The 27,475-nt window shown below is 43.9% G+C and overlaps 2 protein-coding genes across 2 annotated transcripts; both read left to right on the top strand.

The window, feature by feature from the left end:
• Positions 1–1,624: 1,624 nt before the first annotated feature.
• Positions 1,625–10,957, top strand: LOC136653701 (vomeronasal type-2 receptor 26-like). The gene is made up of 6 exons (XM_066630585.1): positions 1,625–1,836; positions 3,311–3,602; positions 4,071–4,952; positions 7,266–7,493; positions 9,066–9,192; positions 10,056–10,957. The coding sequence occupies exons 1-6, from the start codon at positions 1,625–1,627 to the stop codon at positions 10,955–10,957; spliced, it is 2,643 nt and encodes an 880-aa protein (XP_066486682.1).
• A 5,747-nt stretch (positions 10,958–16,704) lies between these two features.
• On the top strand, positions 16,705–25,816 carry LOC136653700 (vomeronasal type-2 receptor 26-like). The gene is made up of 5 exons (XM_066630583.1): positions 16,705–17,052; positions 18,362–19,219; positions 20,301–20,528; positions 21,994–22,120; positions 24,915–25,816. The coding sequence occupies exons 1-5, from the start codon at positions 16,705–16,707 to the stop codon at positions 25,814–25,816; spliced, it is 2,463 nt and encodes an 820-aa protein (XP_066486680.1).
• The last annotated feature ends 1,659 nt before the right edge of the window (positions 25,817–27,475 follow it).

Below are 27,475 nucleotides of genomic sequence, written 5' to 3'. Positions count from 1 at the left end.
AAGGGGGTGAAACAGAGTGGGGGTGGTGGTACTGGGGGGGCAGAATGGGGGCAAAACAGGTAGGGGGAAACTGGCAACAGCTGGAATAGTCTTTGGAACCCAGGTCTACCAGTCTTCCCAATTTAGAGCTCAGGTCTACCTGCCTGCCCGAATTTGGCAGCTCTATACAGTAATATGGAAAACTAAACACACTCCTAAGTCTCTCTAAAGTCTTTCAATACAGAAAATAATTGCAGGAGACAAGTATCATTGTATTTAGGCTCACACTAGAATTGAAAGTGTCCTGTGTACACTAACACTGACTTCTGCAGCAGCTGCAGTCCCGCAGCTCTGTCGCTGAGCTCCTCTACACTCCTTCACTAGCGAAAGAGCTACTGCAGCATGTCAGTTTCCGCGACACTGTTAAGGAATGTATGCATTCCTGGGCCTGGTGTGTTTGGCTTATGGCAGTAGTTGCCGCCATGTACCCACGATAATGCCCACAGCATCCCACAGCACATTTAGCTTCCTTAAATGTTACACCAATTCCTGGGTATATTTGGGGTGCTGATTCCAAAAACAGCATACGTTTTGCCCTCTCACATCTAGTTTTGGAGATATAGTATAGCCACATTAGTGAATGGTTGAAGCAGCTTCCTCATGAGGAAGCCTACGCCATGGTTTGCTGAGAATTTATTTATTTATTTGCTGAGAATAATTATGGTAGCTTGAAGGTGGTATGCATTCCTTTTTCAGACATGGATTTAAGTATTCCCTGCATGGAGATCACTATTCAAACAAGCACCAGGATGGATGCAATCCCAAGACACCAAACTTTTTGTCTTATGCAGAACCTTTGGCCTGACTTCAGCTGCCTTGGCTCTTTTCTTTGCTGTGATCACAGCTCTGGTGCTTGGAAACTTCATTAAGCAAAGGGACATTCCTGCCATCAAGGCCAACAATCGCAGCCTGACCTACGTTCTCCTCATCTCCCTCTTCCCTCTTTCCTTTTCCCTCTTGAGTTGTGGGGAGCCCAGCAAAGGGTCCACGGGCTCCCTGAAGCCCCCCCCCCCGAAAGTCACTGCTAATGGTGAGTTTAAAAAACTCATTTTATCCCCAACATCAATGTGATAGCGGCAATCTCGTCACTGCCTTTGCGCCCCCCCCCAGCAAGCACTTTCCCCTGTTTCCAAACTCCCAGAGAGTTTGGGAACCTCTGGATAAACAGAGATGATACAATAGATGTATCATCTATTGTATCATCTACTATTGTATCTGATCACTTTGAGTGAGTCTGAAACTGTTGAGTAGCAAACAGGTTTGCCTCCTTTGACCACAAGGAAGTAAGAAAAACACATAGCAAAAATAATGTACTCCCTTGTAATTCCAGCAATCGTTGCCATCCATTCCCAAGGGCAAAGCTCTTTCCAAGCACACACAAGAAAAATCTCAGTGAGCAATCCTGAGAGTGGTTATAAAAACGGTAGGGTACAATTCCCAGCTCAGATTAGGGACTATTGACAGGCAGGGCTCTGTCCATTTCATCCTTTTCCTCTAAATCAGCCTTTCAAGTTCCAGGAACAGGGATTCAAGTCTGGCTTTTTTAGCATGGTTGAGATTAAGGAGAAAGGGAGGCTTATCCATCATGCTGCTGTTGCTGTTGCTATTGCTACCTCCAATGGTGTGCAAAGCACATGCTGAGAAGTGTGCAGGGAATGTTCCCATAATTATCCGACATGAGTGGTACCAGCCAGGAGAGATTCTTATTGGCGGGATTGTGTCTAGTATCAGTTACATGTCTCCGAAATTTTCCTTCGAAAAACATCCTTCTAAGCAAGAGATTAAAAAATTACCAATGTAAGGAGTTCTCTCACCTCCTCCTCAAATAGTCAAATATATATTTTTGACATTCTGCATCTTGGCATGTCCGCAACAGATCTGACAGTTTGGGGGAAAATGAGTTGTGCACTTAGGACATTTTTAGGGTCTTTAATGAATAGTTATGAACTACAAACAATTTAACATTTGAAATGGTTAAAAGACATACAAAGAGACATACATGCTATGCTCAAAAAGGACATTTTAGGCGCAATCCTAACCCACTTTCCAGCACCAACATAAGGGTAATGCAACTTTGAGGTAAGGGAACAAACATTCACCTACCTTGAGGAGGCCTCTGTGACTTCCCCCCAACTGCAGGATGCAGCACATGCCCCACTGGCACAGCTATGCCAGTGCAGGAAAATTGGTTAGGATTGTGCCCTCTGGATTGTAGTAAAAAGCATTTCAATTCACATATAATATCATACAGTTCTTTTTATTACCTGTCGTGTTTTGGTTTCCTGTCTAGTGACCATGGAAGCCTTAGGAAGCCTTGCTCTCAACAATACTCTTCTAGTTGCCTGTTATATAAATTAGATTTTGGCTGTAATTCTATCCACACTTACCTGGGAGTAAGACCCCTTGACTATACTGGGACTTAATCGGAGTAGGCATTCATAGGATTAGGCTTTCAGTTGATGTCATCTCTTCCAAGAGCACAGAAACCGGGCTATCCCGGATGGAGGATTCTTTGGCCTGCCTGAAAGTAACCAGGCTAAGGGCTCAATCCTGTCCAACTTTCCAGTGCCAATGCAAGTGCAACGCAACCCCAAGGAAAGGATGTTCAGATATCATTCAGGCTGGTTAAGCATCAAAACAACCATACTCTTTGAGGAGAATCTTTCAGTTACTGACCATGTCGGGAGCATCCATGAGGCTTCCGTGTGGTCCTAGAGGTGCATAAGGTTCTGTGCCCAGGGTATTTGCCCCTCTCACTTCATGGCAGGTTCACCATTGACAAATGAAAATTTTATCCAGTTGGATTTCTGATTTGGTTCACAAGCTTGGAAAAGTGCCATCCATTCTGAATAGATGGTTCTATAATGTCTTTCTGTGTTCTTGTGTGTGCGACGATAAATTTCTAATATATTTAGATTGCAGTCTGGGCTGTGCCTCACTTCAGAAATATCTTTCATGTAAACAGTAATACCTGCTCTTTTCAGCAGAGGACAACTATGACAAACTAGATTTCCAGTGGATTCTGTCACAAGTACCTTTACTGGCTCGACAAGCACCTGTTGGAGTGCTATAAGAGGATTTCCTGCCTAAGGCAGGAGGTTGGACTAGATGACCTATTAGGCACCTTCCAACTCTATTATTCTTTGATTTTTGTCCTCATTTCACTACCAAACAATTCAAACTCTTAGAGCCTGGGAGGACCAGTTAGTTGCTAAAATGTATTCAGACACTGTTGGATTCTACTTAAAACTGTCAGACACTTCCTTTGCAGAATGATAACAAGGTTGTACCAGCACATCCTAGCCTTGGCTTTTGCCATAAATGAGATCAATGAAAACTCTGAAATCTTGCCCAATATCACTCTGGGATTTCATATCTATGACAGCTGCAATGTTGCAAGGATGATCTACCGCAATACTCTGGGCCTGCTCTTTCAGTCATCAAGGTTCATCCCCAACTACAACTGTGGCTCCAAGAAAAATTTAATTGGAGCCGTTGGTGGACTTTACTCTGATATCTCCTCATATATGGCAAACACCTTAGGTCTTTTCAAGATTCCACAGGTAAGAACTGTGCTTGGGAGGGCCACAAACACTTTTCTTCATTTCACATGCAAGTCACCCTTCCCTTCTTTTATGATTAGATGTGTCACCAGGTACTCAGAGCAGGGACATTCTCTTCTGAAAAAATATATGTAGGATTAAAGAGATAAGTGAAATCTAAGAATTTTTCTATTTCAGAGTATATCAGATGGCTCAAACATTTCAGCCTTCCCAAATATTTTTTGTTTTCTCTCAAAAAAATAAAAAATAAATAAATGGAATTATCTTCTGTAGAAGTGGGACAAAATACACAGTTTTTCTTTAAACAGTTTAAAGACTGGAAAGTACATTTATAATTCAATCCAAGCAGCCATCAGGATTTCTCTCTTTAAAAAAAGTGAGTTAGAAATTAATTTCTAAGCGAGTACATAATATGAATTTCAAATAATCCTATTTCATGCCTAAAGTAACTGGATTCTATTTTTCCAGTTTTCCTATGGCTCATTTGAACCAGAAAAGAAGGACAAGTCCAAATTGCCTTCCTTTTATCGCATGGTCCCCAATGAAGCCCTTCAGTACTGGGGAATTGTCCAGTTATGTCTGCATTTTGGATGGAAATGGGTTGGCCTCCTTGCTATGGATAATGAAGCTGGAGAACATTTCTTACAGGTCTTGGAACCCATGCTGTCCCAAAATGGAATTTGTTCAGCCTTCACTGAAAGGCATAAAGGGAGAATGCATGCTGTGACAATAACTGAATATCTCCAAGAACTTGTGAACAATATGCCAGTGTTCCTGGAGAGTAAAGCCAATGCAATTGTTTTCTATGGGGACATTCCAAATATTGTAACATTGACGACCACTATGTGTGTTATAAATATGATTCCTCTGGTCATTCCTGGATTTAAACCCCCTGAAGGCAAATTGTGGATTATGACAGCCCAGATTGATTTTACAAGCAACATCTATTACAAGGTAGTTAATATTCAGCCATTCCGTGATGCTCTCTTCCATGGTGCTCTTTCCTTCTCAATTCATTCCAATCAGCCTCCTGGATTCACAGACTTTCTTCAGAATATAGAACCTCTGGAGGATAAAAGTAATGACTTTATGAAGATGTTCTGGGAGCATGCATTTGGCTGTTCGTTCCCAAAACGTGATGTGCCTCCAAGGAGTAGAAGACAATGTACCGGAGAGGAGGAGCTGGAGAGCCTCCCTGCACCTGTTTTTGAAATGAGCATGACAGGCCACAGCTATAGTATCTATAATGCTGTCTATGCTGTGGCACATGCCTTGCATCTCTTGCCTTCCCCCAGAGCCAGATATGAAGAAATAGGGAATGGAAAAAGACTGAACATGGAGCCCTGGCAGGTAATCCTGTCAATCCAATATTACCATTTTACTGTGAGTGCTCAAGTTCCTGAAAGGTGATAGCTGACTGGTTGTGTTCCCCATGTTCCCCTGTTCTTTTCTGTGCATTTTCTCTGCATTTCCTCATTTCTCTGTGCATTTCTCTGCATTTGGGGGAAGTTGGTGTGCCATTCAGATGCTGGGAGCAGCAGGTTTGCAGTCACCTGTTCTGTAAAACATCATTTTCGTTTAGCTTTTCTCTTCCATTTGAGTCTGAAACTTTGAATCAGGAATGAACTAGCTGCTTGGCTCATGTTCCTGCCAGTTCTCCTCTGGGAAGGAAAGACTTCGCCGGGTAAACAGGGGATGAACAGAGTGGATAGGGCGATGCTCTTTACACTTTCACATAATACCAGAACCAGGAGACATCCACTAAAATTGAGTGTTGGGCGGGTTAGGACAGACAAAAGAAAATATTTCTTTACTCAGCGTGTGGTCGGTCTGTGGAACTCCTTGCCGCAGGATGTGGTGCTGGCGTCTAGCCTAGACGCCTTTAAAAGGGGATTGGACAAGTTTCTGGAGGAAAAATCCATTATTGGGTACAAGCCATGATGTGTATGCGCAACCTCCTGATTTTAGAAATGGGTTATGTCAGAATGCCAGATGCAGGCGAGGGCACCAGGATGAGGTCTCTTGTTATCTGGTGTGCTCCCTGGGGCATTTGGTGGGCCGCTGTGAGATACAGGAAGCTGGACTAGATGGGCCTATGGCCTGATCCAGTGGGGCTGTTCTTATGTTCTTATGTTCTTAAACCAGTGACTGTGTTAAAACCTAGCACTAAAAGTTCCAAGCTGACAAGAAGGAGTGCTCTCTTTGTTCCAGCAGCCCAAAGCCCATGTAGTGGGCTCTGGGTGGAAGGAACTCACTGAAGATGAGTGAAAATGTTGGATAACTGGGTAACCCTGAAAAGACAGGAATAAGTCTAGCGAGAGATCATCAGTGCTTATGGTTTTTTTTTGCCATTTGTAGTCCTTCTACAATGCATTCAGGCCTCTTCAGCCTAGAAAAGAGGCACAAGAGAGCGGACAAGATTGAGGGCGCAATCCTAACCAACTTTCCAGCATTGGCATAGCTGTGCTAGTGTGGCATGTGCTGCATCCTGCAGATGGGGAGCAGTCACAGAGGCCTCCTCAAGGTATGGCAATGTTTGTTCCCTTACCTCAAAGTTGTATTACCCTTATTTCTGTGTTGGAAAGTGAGTTAGGATTGCGCCCAGAGACGTACAAAATTATGCCTGGGAAGGACAGAGTGGATAGAGAGATGCTCTTTTCCCTCTCACGCAACACCAAAACCAGGGATCATCTGCTAAAATTGAGTGTTGAGAGAGTTAGGACAGACAAAAGAACCAACGTCTTCACTCAGAATGCCAGATGCAAGGGAGGGCACCAGGATACAGGACTCTTACTGTTTTGTGTGCTCCCTGGGCATTTGGTGGGCCACTGTGAGACACAGGAAGCTGAACTAGATGGGCCTATGGCCTGATCCAGCGGGGCTGTTCTTATGTCCTCAGATTTAACTTGCAGCTGGTCCTTTTAACATGCAACACAAAGTGCCTCAGCACCATCTGCTGGCATAAATTATAAGTGCAGTTGGGAATACCCCTTTGCCAAGTTTATTCCCTCTTTATCTACCTTTATCGACCATTTCATTTTTCCCTTTTTGGTTAGACTTTTAGAAATTTGTTTACAGTATACATGAACATTGAGTCTTCACAGTCTGTGGAATGGGAAGCACTGTGGATTGTCACATCTACTTCCTCTGCAAGTGTTAGTATGAGAAAGATTTTGATAGAAAACACAGAGGTTCAATTTTATTTATTTTTTAAAGTTGGAGCTTTGCCCAGCTAGCCCCTCTCTCTAGCCTGATCTCCTGGCTGGTGGCAGAGGTGTCATTGTACCAAAGCTTTTCTGCATTTTGCTGAGTGTCCAAGCAGGGGAAAGAGGGGGGCAGGAAAGTCATGAGTGTGCTTACCACTAGGCCCTACTGCCCTGGATCAGCCCATAGATGCTGAGAACCCCTCCCTCTACCATGACACGTGGTTCTTTTCAGAAGTTCTCCCAATCAGCATCATAACCAACTCATGCAATTAATTGGCATAGAATCTGGCTATAACCTTTCTTTTACATGGTCCCTAAAGAAGCTATGGTCGAATATAACTTGTCAAAGAATAATCTATCAAACACTTTTCACTCTAAGAAGGAAATTCATATAGGGAATTCTAGGAATATTATTGTAGGTTTTAAACCTGATGCTTTCATGCCTCTTTCCACCCAGCTCCACTCACCTCTTCTGAGGCTCTCGTTCAACAACAGTTGTGGAGATGAAATTAAGTTCAACGAATATGGAGAATTAGTGGCTGGATTCGATATTACAAACTTGATCACTTTCAAGAATGACTCCTATGTCAGAGGCAAAGTGGGGAATTTGAATCTTCAGGCTGATTCAGGTGTAACATTTGCCATTGATGTGGATGGAATTGAGTGGCCTGACTATTTTATTCAGGTTGGGAAATCTTGTTTTTTGCAAGTAAATATTTCCTGACAAAATTTGAAATTTTATTTGACTATGTGCAGAGAGACACAGGTAGGTGGCAGTGGGTGTCTGTGGGTCCAGTTCCTACCCACCTGTACATTTCCCTGCAGTCCTTTGAGGTACACTTAAAGTCCAATCTTATCATTTCCACCACCACCCCCATGGATGCACCAGCACCAAAACAACAACTGCTGCATCCTAAGGTGGGGGTCAGTTGCAGAGGTCTTCTCTAGGTAAGGGAACAATAGTTCCTTTACGCAGAGGTAAATATCTACAACACAGAGGGGTAGATTCAGACCTTCAACATCTATTTTGCTGTCACAATTCTGTACTGACCTGTGTGCAGGATCAGGTCCAGGAAGGGGATGAAGATATCCAGCGGGACCAAATCTTCCCATCTCCTGCCCCTTCCACCCCTCCACCCCCCCAGTTGCCCTCTTTCCATCCCCTCCTGCCTCTCCTGATGTTTTGCTACTTGCACTGACTACTTAGTGGCAGTCAGTGCCAGTGTAAGAAGAGAACCAACACAGCATGGCTTGGTGCAATAAGCATAAGATTGGGCCATGAGTTTTGGAAATGATCAGCTGAATACAGGCTCCCAGAACAGCTTGACAGCCCAAGACTGAAGCAGAAGCCGCGCTTTTTATTGTCAGCCCACTCAACCCTACCCACACTGTCAAGTTAGCTGTCAAGGAGCCTTGTGTGATCCTTGAAAAGTTCCATGTGTGACTGCACCTTGCTTGTGCAGCACTTTGAACCCTGTGGAGAAAAGCCATCTCCTAGGAGCGAACAAGGTTGTTAAGTGACACAAAAGAAGGCTCCCCAGCCCCGCAATGCTCAAAAACAGCATGGTCAGATAAGTGGCCCGATCCTACTGGTCCTCTCCCCCGCCAGAATGCATCTTCCGGTGACTCGGTGTTTTTTCTGGGCACTGCAAATATCAAGGTACCGTAGCACACTGCCCAGCTGCCACTGTAAGAAAGGAGAGACCAGACCCTCATGCTGGTAGCCACCACAAGAACCCCAGCACTGGTAAGTTGGTACAGGGGTGGACAGTGCTCTGGAGTCAGTGGAACAAGGAGGCAAGTGGGCAGAATGGGGTGGAGACGCAAGCAAGGAGCAGAGCAGATCAAGGCCAGGAAAGGAATGGGGTCAGCAGCAGCACTGCTGCCAAAATCTGATCCCCCTTCCTAGCCTGGATTCATCCTTCTGAGTCCACTCAGACCCGTAACTGGCAAAGGTCCAGTGAGACTCAATGGGGCAGCAAAGGCCAGGTCAAGGAAACAACTGCTACCTCCTCCTTCTTGACCTCAATACACCAGGGCTCCATCCAAGTGTGGAAACTGTTATCATCCTCTAATTGTATTTATGTTTTTGTCATAAATAATTCTGAGTACATTTGACCAAATGTGCCACCTGTGAGCTCAAGGATAGTATTATACACTGTCATCACCCCTCTTCTTAACTGGTACATCATTTGTACACCAAAACTCCCCAAACATGCTTAGTGTTAATGCTAAAACTTCCTCGATTTAAGGACAGGTGCCACCCTTGTCTCTCTGTAATGATAACTGCCCACCTGGTTCCAGCAGGAAAAGGAAGGAAGGGGAGAAATTTTGCTGCTATGATTGTGCTCCGTGTCCAGAAGGGAAGATCTCAAATCAAATCGGTAAGCTGTGTATAGTTAAGCAATTAGAATAGGATTAATCCTATCTAACCCCTCTCCCCTGCCCCTCTGGAGCAGCCTTCCACTGGAGCACACCCTGCATCCCGAAAGGGAAAGTCCCAGATGTCTCAGCAAGATTCTTGGTTCCCTTACCCCAGGGGTACACTGCCAGGATGGGACAATTTTGCTGGGGCAGGTCCGAACAGACTTGGCAAGCTGGATTCAGTTGCAGACCTGGCCCCTGTGCTGCCCTGGGACCACAACATGCCACCCCCTGCAACAGGCTCCCCCTCCCCCGGGGATACTGGAGCACCCTATCAAGCCTCACACAATGTTCCTAAGTGCTCTGAAATCATTCTGAGTCCTCTGGAGCACCATTAAACAGAGCACTCCGGAGAACTCAGAACGCTTCCGGATCTCCCTTGAATGCAGCACGGGGCTTCTGCCTGCCCCCAGAATGGCTCTGAGGGGCAGGTGGCAACAGCAGTGCTGCAGCAGGCACAGCAGTTCCATCCCCATGGGGCCCACAGGCATGGTACCTGGGGCTTTTGCCCACCTGACCCTCTCCATTACTGCCACTGGGTGGGTTGAGGCCGGGAAAAGGGATAGGATATCAGCAAAGATGCTGCAGCTAATAATGCCCCCTTCCCATCCTTGACTCACTTTCCATCATACCCAAATCTCTGCCCTGTTCCTCCCACCCCACCAACCCATTCTTCCCACCAACCACCACCCTTCCAGCAGCACAGCAGGCCCATAAGATTGGGCTGCTAGTCTGTCAAAAGCACTGACACTCTTGGAAGAACAGATAGGTGTTCCTGGTAACAATTATAGTAGCTTGAAGGTGGTATGTGTTCTTTTTCCAGACATGGATTACTGTATTCCTTGCATGGAAGATCATTACCCAAACAAGCACCAAGATGGATGCATTCCCAAGACACCAACCTTTTTATCTTATGCAGAACCCCTGGGCATGACTTTAGCTGCCTTGGCTCTTTTCTTTGCTGTGATCACAGCTGTGGTGCTGGGATTCTTCATTCAGCAAAGGGACACTCCCATCATCAAAGCCAACAACCGCAGCCTCACCTATGTCCTCCTCATCTCCCTCCTTCTTTGCTTCCTCTGCTCATTGCTCTTCATCGGAAAGTCTACAAACACAACCTGCCTTGTTCGGCAAACAGCCTTTGGCCTCATCTTCTCTGTTGCTGTTTCGTCTATCTTGGCCAAAACCATCACAGTGGTGGTGGCATTCATGGCCTCCAAGCCTGGAAACATTTTCCGGAAATGGGTGGGGAAAAGATTGGCACACTTTATTGTCTTATCCTGCACTCTTTTTCAAGTAGGCATTTGTGCTGCTTGGTTGGCTGTTTCTCCTCCATTCCCCGAGCTGGACATGCACTCACAGATTAGAGAAATTGTAGTGGAATGTAATGAAGGTTCGGCCACCATGTTTTACTTTGTCCTGGGCTACATGGGCTTCCTGGCCTCTGTCAGCTTCAGTGTGGCTTTTCTAGCCAGGAAACTGCCAGACAGTTTCAATGAAGCCAAATTCATTACCTTCAGCATGCTGGTCTTTTGCAGCGTTTGGGTGTCCTTTGTGCCAACCTACCTGAGCACAAGGGGAAAAGCCATGGTGGCTGTGGAGATCTTCTCCATCTTGGCCTCCAGTGCTGGGCTACTAGGCTGCATCTTTTCTCCCAAATGCTACATCATTATCCTGCGGCCTGATCTGAACAAACGAGAACAGTTAATAAGAAGACAAAAATGAGATATCTAATAATCAGTCTTTTTCCTTCTGTGTCCTGTCTCTGACATATGGAAAGAGCTGGCCTTCTGTCCAAAGGTGAAGCCTGGGATGATTATACATAAGAATCTAATCTACACACACACCCCTTCCAACAAAATGACTGTGATGTGTACCTAGAATAAAAACTCTAAGTTTATACATTGTGAAAATGTTCTTATGCCATAGGTTTCATTTTTCTTGGTTTCCTAGCAGAAGCTCAGGGTGAAATTTTGGAATAACTAGAGCTGAACCCAGAGTATCCTATTTTATTGTTAACTTAAAACTATTAAAATAACAATGTTTTACTTTGAATTATTTTATTCATAATCGTCTTCAAGTCAGGAACAGTGGCTTCAGCATAGAAAGGGGGTATGAGTCCCATGGCTAATCACGTCTCAGTGGCTTCTCATCTAGTCCCTGGCATAATACTATCAAACAGTTACAGTGCACTGTATAATATTGAAAATTGTGCATCTGCATTTTCTCATTTATCCTTATTACAACAATTCATTGAGGAAGATCAGGATAATTACTATCTAATTGCAGCGGCCGAACCTGACAGTTAAAAGAAATGGTCCTTTCAAAGGTTAACTACCGAGTTCAGTGGTGATGGAAGAATTTTAACTCTGCCCTTCTCCCAATTGGGCTAACAGAGGATTCCTTTAGAACAGGGGATGAGCAAACCCCTGCCTGCGGGCCATTTGTGGCACTAGGGGACCCCAAATCTGGGCCACAGGGAGACCCCAGTCTCCAATGAGCCTCTGGTCCAAGTTAGCCCATGCTGGCCTGGTCGCAAATGCCAGACACAAGCTGTGGGCCAAATTAGAGCAAGGCCTTTTATCGTCTCCATGTGTTTTTTGCTTTTCCCTGGGCCTGTTTTTAAATGCCCTCCCATTGCCTCTGAACAACTAATGTCTCCATGCGTTTCTGGCTTGGTCTGTATGTTTTCACTGTGCAAGAGGTGTGTAGCAAACAGTGCATATTTCTCATGTGGTTCTACATGCCTTTGGGCACAATCCTAACTAGGTCTACTCAGAAGTAAGTCCTATGTTGTTCAATGGGGCTTACTCTCAGGAAAGTATGGTTAGGATTTCAGCCTGTATTATAGTTCTCATGTGTATTATAAGTAATCTCAATCAAATTCATTCATTCATATAAGTTCCGTGTTTAATGTATTCATTTATGAAAATGTATGTAAATTTATTCAAATTTGAAATGTAAATTAATTCTTTTTTCCCGGGCCCCCCAACGCAGTGTCAGAAAGATTATGTGGCCCTCCTGTCAAAATGTTTGCCTACCCCTGCTTTAGAGCTAAACAGGTTTTATCAAGCAACAGCACACCATGCCTTTGCTTGATAAAATCTGTTCTGCTCTAAAGCAGGTGTGGGCAAACATTGCCTGCACTTATGTCATCAGCCACTAGATACAGTAGTGTGTTAAACCAAGCGCACTCCTAAATCAGAAAATTAGCATCATCGTATTTCGGGATATTTCACACTAGAATGGAAAGTGTCCTGCGTGTACCAAAACTTGCTTCTGCAGCAGCAGCAGTCCCGCAGCTGTGTCTCTGAGCTCCTGTACACGTCTTCGTGGTAAGCACATCCACAAGCCAAAGAGCTACTGTTGCAGGCCGGTTTCCCCCCAGATTTGACACTGTGTTAAGGAGTGTCGTGCATGCGTTCCTGGGCCTGGTGTGTATGACTTTCAGCAGTAGCCACAGTAGTGCGCCTGCGGTAGTGCCCCCAGCAGGGCCTCTGAGAGAAATTTTAGCAAGGGGTACCAAGTTTCTTTGGGGCCGCTTCCCAAAGAGGAAGGGAATGAAACCAAGTCAGGGGTGACAATGGGGTGGGTAGAATGGGGGCAAAACAGGGGGAAAGTGGCAAAAGCCAGAACAGGAGCCAAGGTCTACCAAACTTCCAATAGAAAGGTCAGGTCTACCTGCCTGCCCGGCATTGACAGCATCCCACATGGGCAGTGAGTCTGGGTGAGATTGGAAAATGGAAGATCCCAGGAAATTTCTGGGCCCCCTCCTTTGGCTGCTGGGCCCCCTTTCTTACCCTGGGCTTGGGTACAAATTACCCCCTTTACCCCCCCCTCCTAGGCCCTGGCCCCCATCATCACGTGCAGGCAGCAAAATCAGATCAGATCAGAAAATGTAAGATACTAGGAAATTTCTGGCTCCCCTCCTTAGGCTCTTGAACCCCTTTCTCCTGGGTTGCCCTGGGTCCCATTAGGGAGAAGGGCGGGATAAAAATAAAGTTTTATTATTATTATTATTATTATTATTATTATTATTATTATTATTATTATTATTATTATTATTATTCTCACCCTGGGTCTGAGTACAAATTACCCCCTTTAGCCCCCCTCTCATACACCCTGACAGCAGGGCATGATTTTGGCAACAATCCTGTGTACACTTTCCTAGGAGTAAGCTTCATTGAATATAACAGAACTTACTTCTGAGTAGACATGTATAGGACTACAACTTTCATTTGGTTTTAGAAACTAATTTAGGTTCCAGACTGTGATGGGGTTTTTTTTTTTTGGGGGGGGGGCGCTAACCATCGCTGACACTTTATAGGCTTTTTTCTGTTCTTTTCTAATCGAAGGAGAAGAGGTTAAGGCTGCAATCCTTACCACACTTTCCAGAGAGTAAGCCCCATTGAACAAAATAGGACTTACCGTAGATACTCGCCTATAGTACGTGAAATTTTTGCTTTGGAAAGCAGTGGGAAAGCATGGGAAATTTTTGCCCATGGAAAGCAGTGGATCTACTTCTCAGTAAAAAGGGTTGCAAATATATGCAGCTCCATCTCTCTGCTGTGAATTGAATTGCACACTCCCAGTTATGTGGTATAGGTTGTATGTTGTACGTAGAGCTTGTGGCTTAACACACCAGACACCTTAAAGGTGGATTTGATTCATGGTTCTCCTGCAGTGGTTCCCAAACTTTTTCACTTGCATATCCCTTGGCAGCACATTTCCATAAATTGTACCCTTCATATTAGCAAAATGTTTGTAATTAATAATACAAGCCTACATCTCCTCCATATGAAAGCCCAGACTTCATGTATTCATCACATATTTTCTCTTTTCATCTGTTTGAAGAACAGAAGACTCTGCCTTTGCACTGTTTTGCACCAGAAGCGTGCTGAGAAATTCTGGGTGATTGATCACTTTCCATATTATGTTTCAGCTTTTTTACTGTGCTGGTTTTCAAACACTGGTTCATACATGAATTGATGACCAAAAACTAGCTATTGGTGGGGCTTTCACAGCCAACTAGCTACCTCCCTTCCTGCCTTGCTGGTCCTTGCAAGGCATTCCTGTCCTGCAAGGCATTCTGGAGCATGACCTGCCTTTTTCTACCTTTATTCCATTCTTTTTCAAGTACCCTTAAAGGTCCTGTTGAGTGTCCCTGGGAGTACATGAATACCAGGTTGGGAACCACTGATTTACTGGTATGTTGTTTACAGTGCACTTACTCTGACAGTGCTTACAAAAAGGTGATGAAGACTAGAATTCAAAAAGAATAAAAATGTATCTTATGATCTTTTACTATGTTTTTAATAAATTAGAGACTACAGTTCTTAGGTAACAATTAGTGGTGGGTTATTTTTCAGGATCTGGCCTTGAGTAAAATCAGACAAAACTATAGTCAGACACCCCCCTAAGTTTAACCTCCAACTTATCCAAGAGTCATAGAAAATTCCATGATTGTTGGCTCAAAACCTGCCCTCGGCTTATCTGTGGGATTGACTTATAGGCGAGTATCTGCGGTGCTTCTGAGTGGGCCTGGTTAGGATTGTGCCCTAAATATATTTCCATTTCTTTTTCCAAAATGCACATTTCCTCACTGATTCCATTGTTTTGGGACAGTGTGCCTCACTCCAGCCACACTACCCAGTGACCGCTCCACCATGAAGCTGCTGAAAGAAGCTGTGAGATCTGGTAAAAATGTTTTGCTTTTCCAGTCCTGCTACTGATGATGACACTAAGAGAGAAGAGTAACAGAAATTACAAACTCCTCTGTAATTAGCACAATTATTGGCATTGATTCCCAAGGCCAAAGCTCATGTGCTTTCCAAGCAGGCACTAGAAAAAATTTCAGTGAGCAGGTCTGAGAGAGGTTATTAAAACTGCACTGTATAATTGAACTGTCTAGCTCAGATCAGGGACCGCAGGCAGACAGAGCTCACTTGCTTTGATCCTTTCCTTGTCTAAATCAGGTTTCAAATTCCAGGAAAGGGCGTTCAAGTCTGGCTTTTCTAACACTGTTAAGAATAAGGACAGGGAAGCTTGTTCATCATCATGGAGGTGTCTCTGTTGTTGCTGCTGTTACTGGTGCTCCCTAAAACAGTGTGCAAAGCACATGCTGAAAAATGCACGGGAAATGTGCCCATTCACATTCCACATGAGTGGCACCAACCAGGTGAAATTTGCATTGGTGGGATTGCAACTCATATCTTTTATGCTTCAACTACATTTTTCTTCAGGAGACAACCTCGGGAGCAAATTCAAGATCATCCAGTGTAAGGAGTTGTCTCCCCTCTCCCATAAAGTGATATTCAGATCTATTTTAGGGATTGTGCATATTTGCATGAATACAGTAGCATAGCTAGAGGGGGGCAAAGCACTAAGTTTTGGAGGGAGCCTCACCGCAGCATGCAGGCAGCCTCTCTGCCTCCCCTTTGGAGCCATTCCAGGCTGGGGAGTGAAACAGAAGCGAATGCCACTTGCATACCACAGTGAGGCTCCCTGCAAAACTTAGTGCTTTGCACCCCTTCTAGCTATACCACTGGATCTGATTGTTTGGGGGTGGGAAGAGCTATGCTTTTTATATTCTTTTTTAAAGAAGGGAGGAATATAAACCATAAATTTAAAAAAATATGAAATGCTTAGAAGACATTTTAAAAAATCTATATACTCTGGCAACAGAACATTTTGGATTGTGATAAATTAGATTTCAACTCTCACGAACTGGCACATAAAATTTTATCTGTAACTTTTTGGTTGGATTCCAGTTCAAAGTTTTCCAAGGAAAACTTTATAAGCAGACCACCAAAGAGAGGTTCCAATTGTGGATGTTCTCGTGGAATGCAGTGAAATGTTCAGGATCCGTTCGGACTGGCCAAACTGGAAATCCAGAATAAGAACTTAGATGTGAAACTTTCTGTTACTTTTATTAATAAGAGCCTATTTCATTAATAGAGCCTCAGGCAAGAAGTGTTAGAGTTTATCCAATTTGGTTTCTGCTTTGGTTCACAAGCTTGTGAGATCTCACTATTTTAGGTACTCATTTTGCAATGGTTGTTAAAAGGATACAGTTAGTAAATTTTTGGTCTTTTTCAAGACAAATTCTTCTTGTGTGGCTACTCCCTTTCAGCTACTCCATTTGGTTCACTGCCTGCTTATATTAAAACAAACAAGGGAAACTTGTGAAATCTGGTTCACTGATCTCCTGTGTCACATCTGGCTTGGTTCTAAAATATATGAAAATGTCACCCATTTAACCCATTCTAATCAGATAAATTTCAGTGTGTGTACATGCATTGCATGCACTGATATGTTTTAAATATTATTTAACTTGCAGATAGGGCTGTGCAGAAATATCTTTCATGTACACAAGAGCGCATATCAGCAGAGGATAACTATGACCTTTGTGTTCATTTTACTAACAACCACAGTAAACTTTTAGAGCCTGAGAGAACCAATGAGGTATTAAAATGAATGCAGGCACTGTTGGGTTCTCCCTCAAAACTGCCAGGTGTTTCATTTGCAGAGTGGTGACCAAGTTCTACCAGCAAATACTGGCTTTGGCATTTGCTATTGATGAGATCAATGAAAATTCTGAGATCTTGCCCAATATCTCTTTGGGATTCCATATCTATGATAGCTACGTTGATGCAAGGATGACCTACCGCAACACCCTGGACCTCCTCTTTCATTCATCAAGGTTCATCCCCAACTATAACTGTGGCTTCAAGAACAATTTACTTGGAGTCATTGGAGGACTTGACTCTGATACCTCCTCATCTATGGCAGACATTTTAGGTCTTTACAAGATTCCACAGGTAAGAACTGTGCATGGGATCTGTTCCAGTCCATGACTCTGGCCAGGCCTGGAGGTTCTTTTTGGTTTCTGAGGAAGAAGTGAGTCCAGTCCAAAGTTGTCATAAAAAGAGCATTATTTGTCTAAAATCTAACAGCATAGAGAAGGGGTGTCAAACATAATGCCCATGGTCCAAATTTGACCCCCAGAAACAATTTATCTGCTCCCCCCATTATAATTGGGCTCTCCCAGCATGATAATTGGGCTCTCTTGAAGATATGATCTCTTATGATATGATATGAGAGATCATATGATATGATCTCTCTCATATCTCTTGAAGATATGATCATGATTTGCACATTTTCTCTTCTATCATTTGAAGCTAATGAGTTTCTATCTGAGAACAAAGTGCTTATTTCTGGTCAACATCTGCTTAATGATCTCACTTCTGCGCCTCAGCAGGCACCATGAAAGCTAACTTCAGCCCTCTGTATGAAATGAGTTTGACATCCTTGCCCTGTATTGCCTTGCCTTGCCCTTACAGCATTCCTAGGGGACTCATGGGGTGATGTGACCTTCTGGGTGTCCATCAGCATGGCCTGGGGGCAACGAACTAAGTCTTTCCTGAGATTGTGTAGGCTAGGCTAAGGGTTTCTAAAAATAGCACAATTAGAGAGAACAGTCTAATTGACAACAAAGTGACATATGTTGCTGAAACTATGCATATGTTGTATAAACTATGCATGACTATTTCCCGGGTTCTCATCATTAAGAGGCATCTTATAAAACAAGTGCAGTGAATAAAGATCTGAGAGAGCACTATATAATGGACTAGCTGCCGGTGAGGTCATTTGCTTTAGGGCCCAACATCTCAGTTTCTCACAGGAAGGTTAGGCCATCTTCTCATGGGATGACTAGAGGAATTTCCAGTGAGAAAGTAGACAACTTTCAGAAAATGGAAGACACAGAGAGAAGATGGCTGTCAGGCTCCAGGATTCATGAGCACTTTTCCTAACCTCACATCACAATGCTTCTGATTTCTGCACCGCCAATGGTGTATATGTTTTGAACAGCACGTACACACGCATGCACACGCACGCACACACGTACGCACGCACGCACACAAAATACAGAGATTATCTTTAAATAGTTTCAAAGACCAGAAAATTCATTTATATTTTTTTTATTCTAAGTAGCCATGAGGATTCCATGCAGCAAAATTATGAAATAAAAAATCATTTCATAAATAAGTACAAAACATGACTATCACTTTGAATTGAGAGAATTTCAAATTCTTCCCTGTCTAATGTAACTAAATGATTGTTTCCAAGTTTTCCTATGGCTCATTTGAACCAGGAAAGAACGACAATTCCAAATTGCCTTCCTTTTATCGCATGGTCCCCAATGAAGCCCTGCAGTACTGGGGAATTGTCCAGTTATGTCTGCATTTTGGATGGAAATGGGTCGGCCTCCTCGCTATGGATAATGAAGCTGGAGAACACTTCTTACAGGTCTTGGAACCCATGCTGTCCCAAAATGGAATTTGTTCAGCCTTCACTGAAAGACATAAAGGCCAACTCCATCTCATGATGGTAAATGAACTAATCAGTGAAATAATGAAAGATATGTCTGTGCTCCTGGAGAACAAAGCCAATACAATTGTTTTCTATGGGGGAATGTCAAACATTTTAGCATTAACGACCAAATTATGGTTCTCAAGAAATGTGATTCCTCAGATCATTCCTGGATATGAAATCCCTGCTGGGAAAGTGTGGATTATGACTGTCCAGACTGATTTTGTAAGCAACGCCTATTTCAAGATGTTGAATATACAACCATTCCATGATGGCGTGTTCCATGGGGCTCTCTTCTTCTCAGTTCACTCAAATGAGCCTCTTGGATTCACAGAATTTCTTCAGAATATAGACCCTTTGGAAGAGAAAAACAATGGCTTTGTGAAGATTTTCTGGGAGCATGCATTCAGCTGTTCGTTCCCAAAACTTGGTGTGCCTCCAAGGAGTAGAAGACAATGTACCGGAGAGGAGGATCTGGAGAGCCTCCCTGCACCTGTTTTTGAAATGAGCATGACTGGCTATAGCTACGGTATCTATAATGCCATCTATGCTGTGGCACATGCCTTTTATCTCATGTATTCCTCTAGAAGCAGACTGAACATGGAACCCTGGCTGGTAATGTTTCATCACTGACAGTGCACTATTACTTTAATTTCAGTAGCAAACATACCATACCATGATACAGGTTGGGCATCCCTTATTTGAAGTGCTTGGGACCAGAAGTATTTCGAATATTGGATTTGTCCATATTTTGGCATATTTGCATATACATAATAAGACATAGAGATCTTGGAGATGGTGCCCAAGTCTAAACAAAAAAAAATTCATTTGTGTTTCATATATCCCTTATACACATAGCCTGAAAGTAATTTTATACATTTTTTAAAAAATATTAAATTTTGTGCATAGAACAAGGTTTGTGCACGAAACACAGTCTGTGATTTTATTTCTTTAGGCAAAAAAGTTTTCAAAAAGTCATTTTGGCACTCAAAAAAGTCCTGAATATCCCATATTTTGGAATACTGGATAAGAGATATTCAACCTGTAACGTGAAGATGTCAGCATGCCATCGGCTACCAGATCAATACAGGACATGGCCACCCATCTCCTTTCTTAGTTATCTCCCCAAGCTCCTTTGATCAATGCATCAAAAACTCCACTTTATTAACACCTTCAGTGCTCTTTCATGGATCCTCTCAAAAGTTCAAAAAATTCTGTGAGAGCCAGAGTGCTGTAGTGGTTTCAGAGGTGGATTTAAACCTGGAAGATCCAGATTCAAATCCCCCTTCAGCCATGATGTTTCCAGGGTGACCTTGGGCCAGTCACTTTCTCTCAGCCTCACCTATCTCACAGGGTTGTTGTGAAGACAAAAGGAGGGGAGCAGTTGTGTACACGACCCTAAGCTCTTTGAACGAAGAGTGGTATAAAAATGTGAAAAAGTTCTTCTGATCAGTGTACTAATCAATTGGTACAATGATAGAGATCAATGTTTTGCCATATTCTCTGTGTATATCATTCCTAAAGGAGCTGTGGCCCAACGTAACATATGGAGGAATCATATTTCTAACCTCTTCCTCTCTCAGAACAAAAGGAATTTAAATCCATCCAGGAAATGTATTTTTCATCGTTTGGGGAGCATTATCACAGGCTATAGTTCTGACTATATTCCCATTGCTTTTTTGGCTCTTTCCATCAGCTTCACTCATTTCTTCTGAGGGTCTCATTCAATAACAGTTGTGGAGATGAGATTAAGTTCAACAAGCATGGAGAATTAGCAGCTGGATTTGATATTACAAACTTGATCACATTCCTGAATGACTCCTATGTTAGGGTCAATGTGGGGAGATTGGATCCTGAAACTGCTTCCGGTGGAAAATTCACCATTAATGAGGACAGAATTGAGTGGCATGAAGATTTCACTCAGGTAGAGTAAAGATTGTTTGGGGGAAGATGTATATTACCTGACAAAACCTAAATTTCTTTAATATGTGTAGAGAGACACAGTTACAGACCTTGGGTGTTTGCTGTGCGAGCACAATTCAGGCAAATAACATGTCAAGAGAAGGCCACACTTTTTCTTGTCAACACAAACACCCTCTCCATGTTTTCAGGTTAGCTGGGAATCCGCTTTAGCTGATCCTTAGAAAATTCCATGGGTCTCTACATCTTGCTTACACAGCACATTTTACCGTATAGACAACCATCTCCTAGGAGCAGCCTTACTTTGAGCAGACAAAGTTGTTAGGTGTGCTAATAAATGGTCTCCAACCCTAGCTCTCTTCTCCAACTTCCTGGCCAGATTTATGGTCCCATCCTAACTAGGCTTTAAGGCAGTGGAACCAAGATTTACTATTGCAAGTGGTCATATTGTAGCACACACAGTGCACTGCTGTTGACCATTTAGAACTGGTGGTGATGTTGGTGGCCAGCTTCCACAGTGAGTTACACGCAGAACTACAGATAAGCTGGCAAGGGGACCAGCAGTGGGAAGAACGTGGCAGGTAGGTATGGGTAATGTATGGGTGAGGTTGGGCACGATGCCATGGGCAATCACATCTAATACCTTACGTACCCGGTTAAGGGACATTGAAAAATAAGAGCTTTTACCTGAGGCCAAAAGAAACCTGCTCCCCACTTCACTTTGGCTTATCCTGGGCAGCTGATTTGGGCAGCAATTATTTAAATTTTCTAACAAAACCGCAGGAGCACTGAGTGTTTTCCCTATCCAGATTCAACGCTTTCCCCTCGAATGAGATGAAAGCCAGGTTCAATGCTCAACAATCCAAAGTATGTTCTTATAATTCAGGTTCTATTGAGACACTCCCTCACATTCTATTAAACTGTGATTACTATTCTGATCTAAGGAGCCAGTGTTTATACCCTTTTTCAAAGTCTTAGTGGATCTGACAATGACATGGTTAGACATTTACTAACCAGCAGAAACGAGAGTTTAACGACTATCATGGCAAAGTACTTTTATTGTATATATTCAAGAATTGTCTCAAGAAGTTGAGTCTAATGCACATGGTAAATTCTCTGTTTAACATCCTGGTTTTATTGATAATGCCAATAAAGGCTTTGATTTGATTTGTATGGGTGAGGAGGGGGCAGGTGGGATTTGGGATGGGAGGGAGTGGGTGGATACCAGCTGCAGCTGGTTATTATTCACATAGGGAGACCACAAGTATGTCCGAGCATGGAAACTTTAATTGTCTTCCATTTGTGTTTATGACATTATGTCTCCATCCCATAGAATGTGTCATGCATGAGCTTAAAAAAAATAATATTCTGCACTATTCATCACCCCTCTTGTTAACTGGAACATCATCTGTACAGCAAAACTTTCCCAAACATCTTCAGTGTTAAGTCTTCCTCTTATTTAAGGACAGGTGCCACCCTTGTCTGTCTGCAGTGACCAATGCCAGCCTGGTTCCAGCAAGAAATGGAAGGAGGGGGAGAAATTTTGCTGCTATGATTGTGCTCCGTGTGCACAAGGGTTGGTCTCAAACCGAAGAGGTAAGGCATTAAGAAATAAACATCTCATTATGTTAGTCTGCCATAAAACTGGACGCCTTTAAAAGGGGATTGGACAAGTTTCTGGAGGGAAAATCCATTATGGGTTACAAGCCATGATGTGTATGTGCAACCTCCTGATTTTAGAAATGGGCTATGTCAGATTCAAGGGAGGGCACCAGGATGCAGGTCTTGTGTTATCTGGTGTGCTCCCTGGGGCATTTGGGGGGCCACTGTGAGATACAGGAAGCTGGACTAGATGGGCCTATGGCCTGATCCAGTGGGGCTGTTCTTATGTTCTTATGCCAGGAGCACCAGTGTCCTTGGAAGAACTTTTGAAACTTAACTATAAAAAAAAATCTCACCCACATTCTGGCTGAAATCCTATACACATTTACCTGAGAATAATGGCCCAATCTTAAATGGTCATCATCAAGTGACTCTTCCGCTAATGTGACTGCCATAAAGCAGTCAGTACCAGTTGTAAAAGGTGCTCTGTCAGAGTAGTGTGTTGTTGGCGTGCTGGGGGGGGGGGTGGAGGCTAGAGCCTTCTCACCCATGGCAGCAGATCTGGAGCTCCTCATCGATAACAATAAGATGGCAGGGAAGGAAGGAGAGGTGAGGGAAGGGCAGAATGGGGCAGGAGGGAGAACAACACGGAGTGGGGGAAGGGGGAGGGTAGATTGGGTCTGGAAAAGGGGTGCAAGCAGTTCTGGAATCCTAATCTCCTTCCTGGACCTGGTCCCACCGCATGGGTCAAAGCAGATCTGAGTCAGCTGTTTAGCTAGTGCAGGGCTGAGTAGACCGCCCCCCCAGCACCGTGGAGGCTAACCCCCACATAAGGGAATGATTGTTCCCTTTCACAGAGCTACAACTCCCGCCCCCCAGGATGCAGCAGTAGCCATTTCAACACCACTGCATCAGCGGGGGGGGGGGGGGAGAAAGAATAGGATTGGGCTATGTCCTATTTAACTCTGTGGGACTTACCCTTGAGTAGGCATGTTTAGGATTGTGCTGTAAGTCCAACAATACTTGGAGAAAAAAGTCCAAGTCAGTCTCTGAGTAAAAGGATTGGTAACCACCACGTTTCAGTGTAAAATGCCAAACTCATGGGAAAGATCTGGGATTTCTTAAGTCCCCAAACCTGTGAAAAACATGGATCCTTTCAATCATGTAGGCCTTGCTCTTTGTCTGATATCCTACCTGAATCAAAATTTGGATTTCAGCTCTGGCTCGTTGGCTTGGAAAAAGGATTCTTCCATAAATACATCACTGAAGATCAAAGTGTCTTAACTTTTCTAACAGTCCAATTCTATTGGTCTGCTCTGCCGAAGGACACTTGTTCTGCTGGTGTCAGCTGCGTAAAAGCAACCATAAAGTGTGTCCTGCTGGCATGCCAGCAGGAAGGCCAGAACCTTCCCACATGTGCCAGCAGGTCTACTGAGAAGTAAGCCAAAACAGGGAGTTGGAGGGAGATGGGACTGGCGTTGAACAAGGCAGTGGTGGGTGAAGCGGGAATGGGGTGTACAGAACGGGGCAGTGATGGAGCAGGGGAGGAGGGCAGATCAGACCCAGGATTAGGGTGGGTTTGGCAGCAACATCCCACATGGAATCTTGACCAACCCCCTCCCCAGGCCTGATGTGCCTTCCCAGGTCAATGTGGACTTGTGCCAGTGATTGAGCTGGTGCAGGTCTGAGTTGACGCATAGCAGGTGCTGGGCCCTGCCGCCAGGTAAGGGGACCAATGTCCACTTACCCCAAGGAGACCTCCAGTAGCCAAAACTCCCTTACAGGATGCAGCAGAAACTGCGCTGTTGCTGCTGCATTGCCAAGCAGAGATTTGAATAAGATTGTATAAATAAACTTCAGTAGCATCAGCCACTATATTCTAGCTGCTGCTGAAAGCTCCTTTGATAACTTAACATTGGAGCCTTTTAACATGGCAGGAGTTATGAAGTGGTTCTCATCTTCATCTGAAACAGGGCACATATGCCCTTAGGCAAATTTCTCAGTTTGCTACTATTGTAGGAGAGGTCCCAAAATTGTTCTCCAACCTGCCAACTCCCCCATTAACTATACCGCTGTTAGAGGCTAATGTACACAGTTCTTCTTTAAGGAGAAAGACTGCTGAGGGAAAAGGGCAAATACCTCACCAGAATTCTGCTGAGGAACATCCATCCTATCACCTATCACATCACATCCTATCAAATAATTCCCTTATTTCGCTGCATGAGATAATGGTTCAGTCCTATACGCCACATACAAGGCAGTTCTTGCTAAAAATATAGTACAGGTACAACCTAATTATCCACAGATTTTTTTACCTGCAGTTTTATCTCAACACGATGAGAAGAGCCCTTTAATTTAAAGGAAAAAAAGTTGTTTAAGAATAGCCTCATTAATGCAAGAAAGGGCAGCCGGCTGACAATCCATCAATCATTTTTTCTCCAGGCACTTAGAACAGCTTCACTCCAAGACAAGCCACCCCTCCCTTCCCCCGAACACGTGAAAGAAAAATGATCACTTTGCATTCAATCACTTTACTTCGATCTGGGTAAAGGGATGAATCAGGTCGGAGTGAAGCACCTGGAGAGAGACTGATTGATGGCTTGTCTGCCTAATGACTCCATCTTACATCACAAAGCCCGCAAGGCTGTTTTTAAATTGCCCAGCAAAGGGACGTTGTTTTTTAAATGGATTTGCTTTAATGTGATTTTTGCCATCCAGGTGAGTTCTATGAATGCAACCATTTCAAATAACAAGGCTCAACCTGTAGCAGTATGTGTTCCTTTTTCAGACATGGATTACTGTGTTCCTTGCAAGGAAGATCACTATCCAAACGAGCATCAAGATCAGTGCCTTCCAAAGAAACCAAGCTTCTTATCATATACAGAATGTCTGGGCATGACTTTAGCTGCCTTGGCTCTTTTCCTGGCTGCAATCACAGCTCTGGTGTTGGGAATCTTCATCAAGCAAAGGGACACTCCAATTGTCAAAGCCAACAACCGAAGCCTCACCTATGTTCTCCTAATTTCCCTCCTCCTTTGCTTCCTCTGCTCTTTGCTCTTCATTGGAGAGCCACAAGAAATGACCTGCCTCCTCCAACAAATGGTTTTTGGCATCACCTTCTCCACTGCGATTTCTTCTGTTTTAGCCAAAACCATCACAGTGGTTTCAGCATTCACGGCCTCCAACCCAGGACACATTTTCCGGAAATGGGTGGGGAAAAGATTGGCACATTCCATTGTGTTTTCATGTTCCCTTCTTCAAGTAGGCATCTGTGCCTTTTGGTTGGGTATTTCCCCTCCATTCCCAGAGCTGGACATGAACTCACTGTCTGAAGAAATCATAGTCAAGTGTAACGAAGGTTCAGCCTCCATGTTCTACTTTGTCCTGGGTTACATGGGTTTCCTGGCCTCTGTCAGCTTCAGTGTGGCTTTTCTAGCCAGGAAATTGCCAGACACCTTTAATGAAGCCAAGTTCATCACCTTCAGCATGCTGGTCTTTGGCAGTGTGTGGCTGTCCTTTGTGCCAACCTACTTGAGCACCAAAGGAAAATATATGGTGACTGTGGAGATCTTCTCCATCTTGGCCTCCAGTGCTGGCCTACTGGGCTGCATCTTTTCTCCCAAATGCTACATCATTATACTGCGGCCTGATTTGAACAAACGAGAACAGTTAAGACGAAGACAACGATGAGATATCCAATGATTATTCTGTTTTTTCCACTCTCAAGGGCCTGATTTATGGAAAGAGTCTGTGGTCTATCCAAAGGTGGAGCCTCGGATGATTCTGAATAAGAATCCCATCTACACCCCTCGCATATCTCCACCCAATGAAATGACTGTGATGTTTTCGTAGAAGGAAAACTCTGTTTTAAACATTGTGAAGATGTTAACCCCTGCTAATTGGGTAAGAGGCACTTTTTCAAGTGATTGCTCCTTTTTTTAGCAGGGGGAGAGTAACTGGCCCACCTCACCCCAGCACTGTCTGTTCTAGTGGCTGTCTGCTGGTATTCATTTGCATCTTTTTAGATTGTGAGCCCTTTTGGGACAGGGAGCCATTTAGTTATTTGATTTTTCTCTGTAAACCGCTTTGTGAACTTTTAGTTGAAAAGCGGTATATAAATACTGTTAATAAATACTGTTAATAATGTGCTTATGTGAGAGATTGTGTTTTTTCTTGGTTTCCCAACAGAGGTTGAATTTGACAATTGTGAACTTCAAAACTGGCCTCCAGATAATCTTCCTTTCTTAACTATTAAAATACAGACATTTTACTTGAATTATTTTACTTTAGCTTATTTTATTTATTATTTATGCAAGCTGCATCGTGGGAGGAGGAATAGGACTGGGCTGTAAGCCAATTAAAAATACATTGGACATGAGCCTCTATGAACAGGTTTGGAACAGGGACATCAGAGGATAAACATAGAGGCTAGAGGGCCTTGTAGGTGAAGATAGGGAGAAAGCTCAATGCCCAAATTTCCTCTCTTTAATCAGCTGGAATGATTTCTCTGGAACACAGAAGTGGAAAGGCAACCATGAGGCTAAGTAGTTGCGGTACAGCCAGCTTCTCAGGGAGACCAAAGAATAAGGCACCAGTGGGCGAGAAGAAAGGGATAAGGAGGGTTCAGGAGGGAAACCCAGTGAGTCGTGAGCAATGGTTTGCCTGATTTTGGGAAGGGAGGGGAAACTCGATACCCTGGGCCAGAAACTCATGCCAGGGGCATCCCCAGAATAATAGTGCTTCAAAAAGAAGCTGCTGCTGCTCTTTCTTGCCTGCCCACTTCCTCTTAAAGGCCCAAACTACTCATTCATGCTTTCTCTTCGGCAGCATGACAGGACCATTATATCAAACCAAGAGGAGGAGGATGTTGGTGCACAAAAAGCATGGGCAACTCTTATCACCAGGTAGTGGCCCTGACGCATTCTCTCTGGTTGAGCTGACTGAGTCCAATGTGCCTTGCTGCACTGCTTAGATTAGAAGCCAGTTGATCTGATCGGATGGATCACACCCTATGCACCTGGGATTCATCACGCAGACTCCCCAATATGTGGTATAAAGTATGAGGGTGATGAACAGGAATCTATACTGGATTAACCAGCAAGTCGTGGTGAACCAAGATTGCCATTCCAAGAGTGGTGAAGTGGTGGCAAGGCCTTACCATTCCACCCAACGGCCACCATTCATCACGTACAATCTTTGCAGAGCCTCACGTCAGGTAGCTGCTTCCTCTGCATATCACTGCAAAGTCTCTGTGCCCCAACTTCCTGGGGGAAGTGGCTCCCTGATGTGAGGCTCTGTGAAGGTCAGGCTTGACAAATGGTGTCTGCAGAGAAGGCTTCACCATGACTG

This window comes from Tiliqua scincoides, chromosome 5 (genome assembly GCF_035046505.1).
Source record: "Tiliqua scincoides isolate rTilSci1 chromosome 5, rTilSci1.hap2, whole genome shotgun sequence".
NCBI classification, from domain to species: Eukaryota; Metazoa; Chordata; class Lepidosauria; order Squamata; family Scincidae; genus Tiliqua; species Tiliqua scincoides.
Note: the sequence above shows the minus strand (reverse complement) of the source record. Positions and strands in the feature narration are given on the sequence as shown.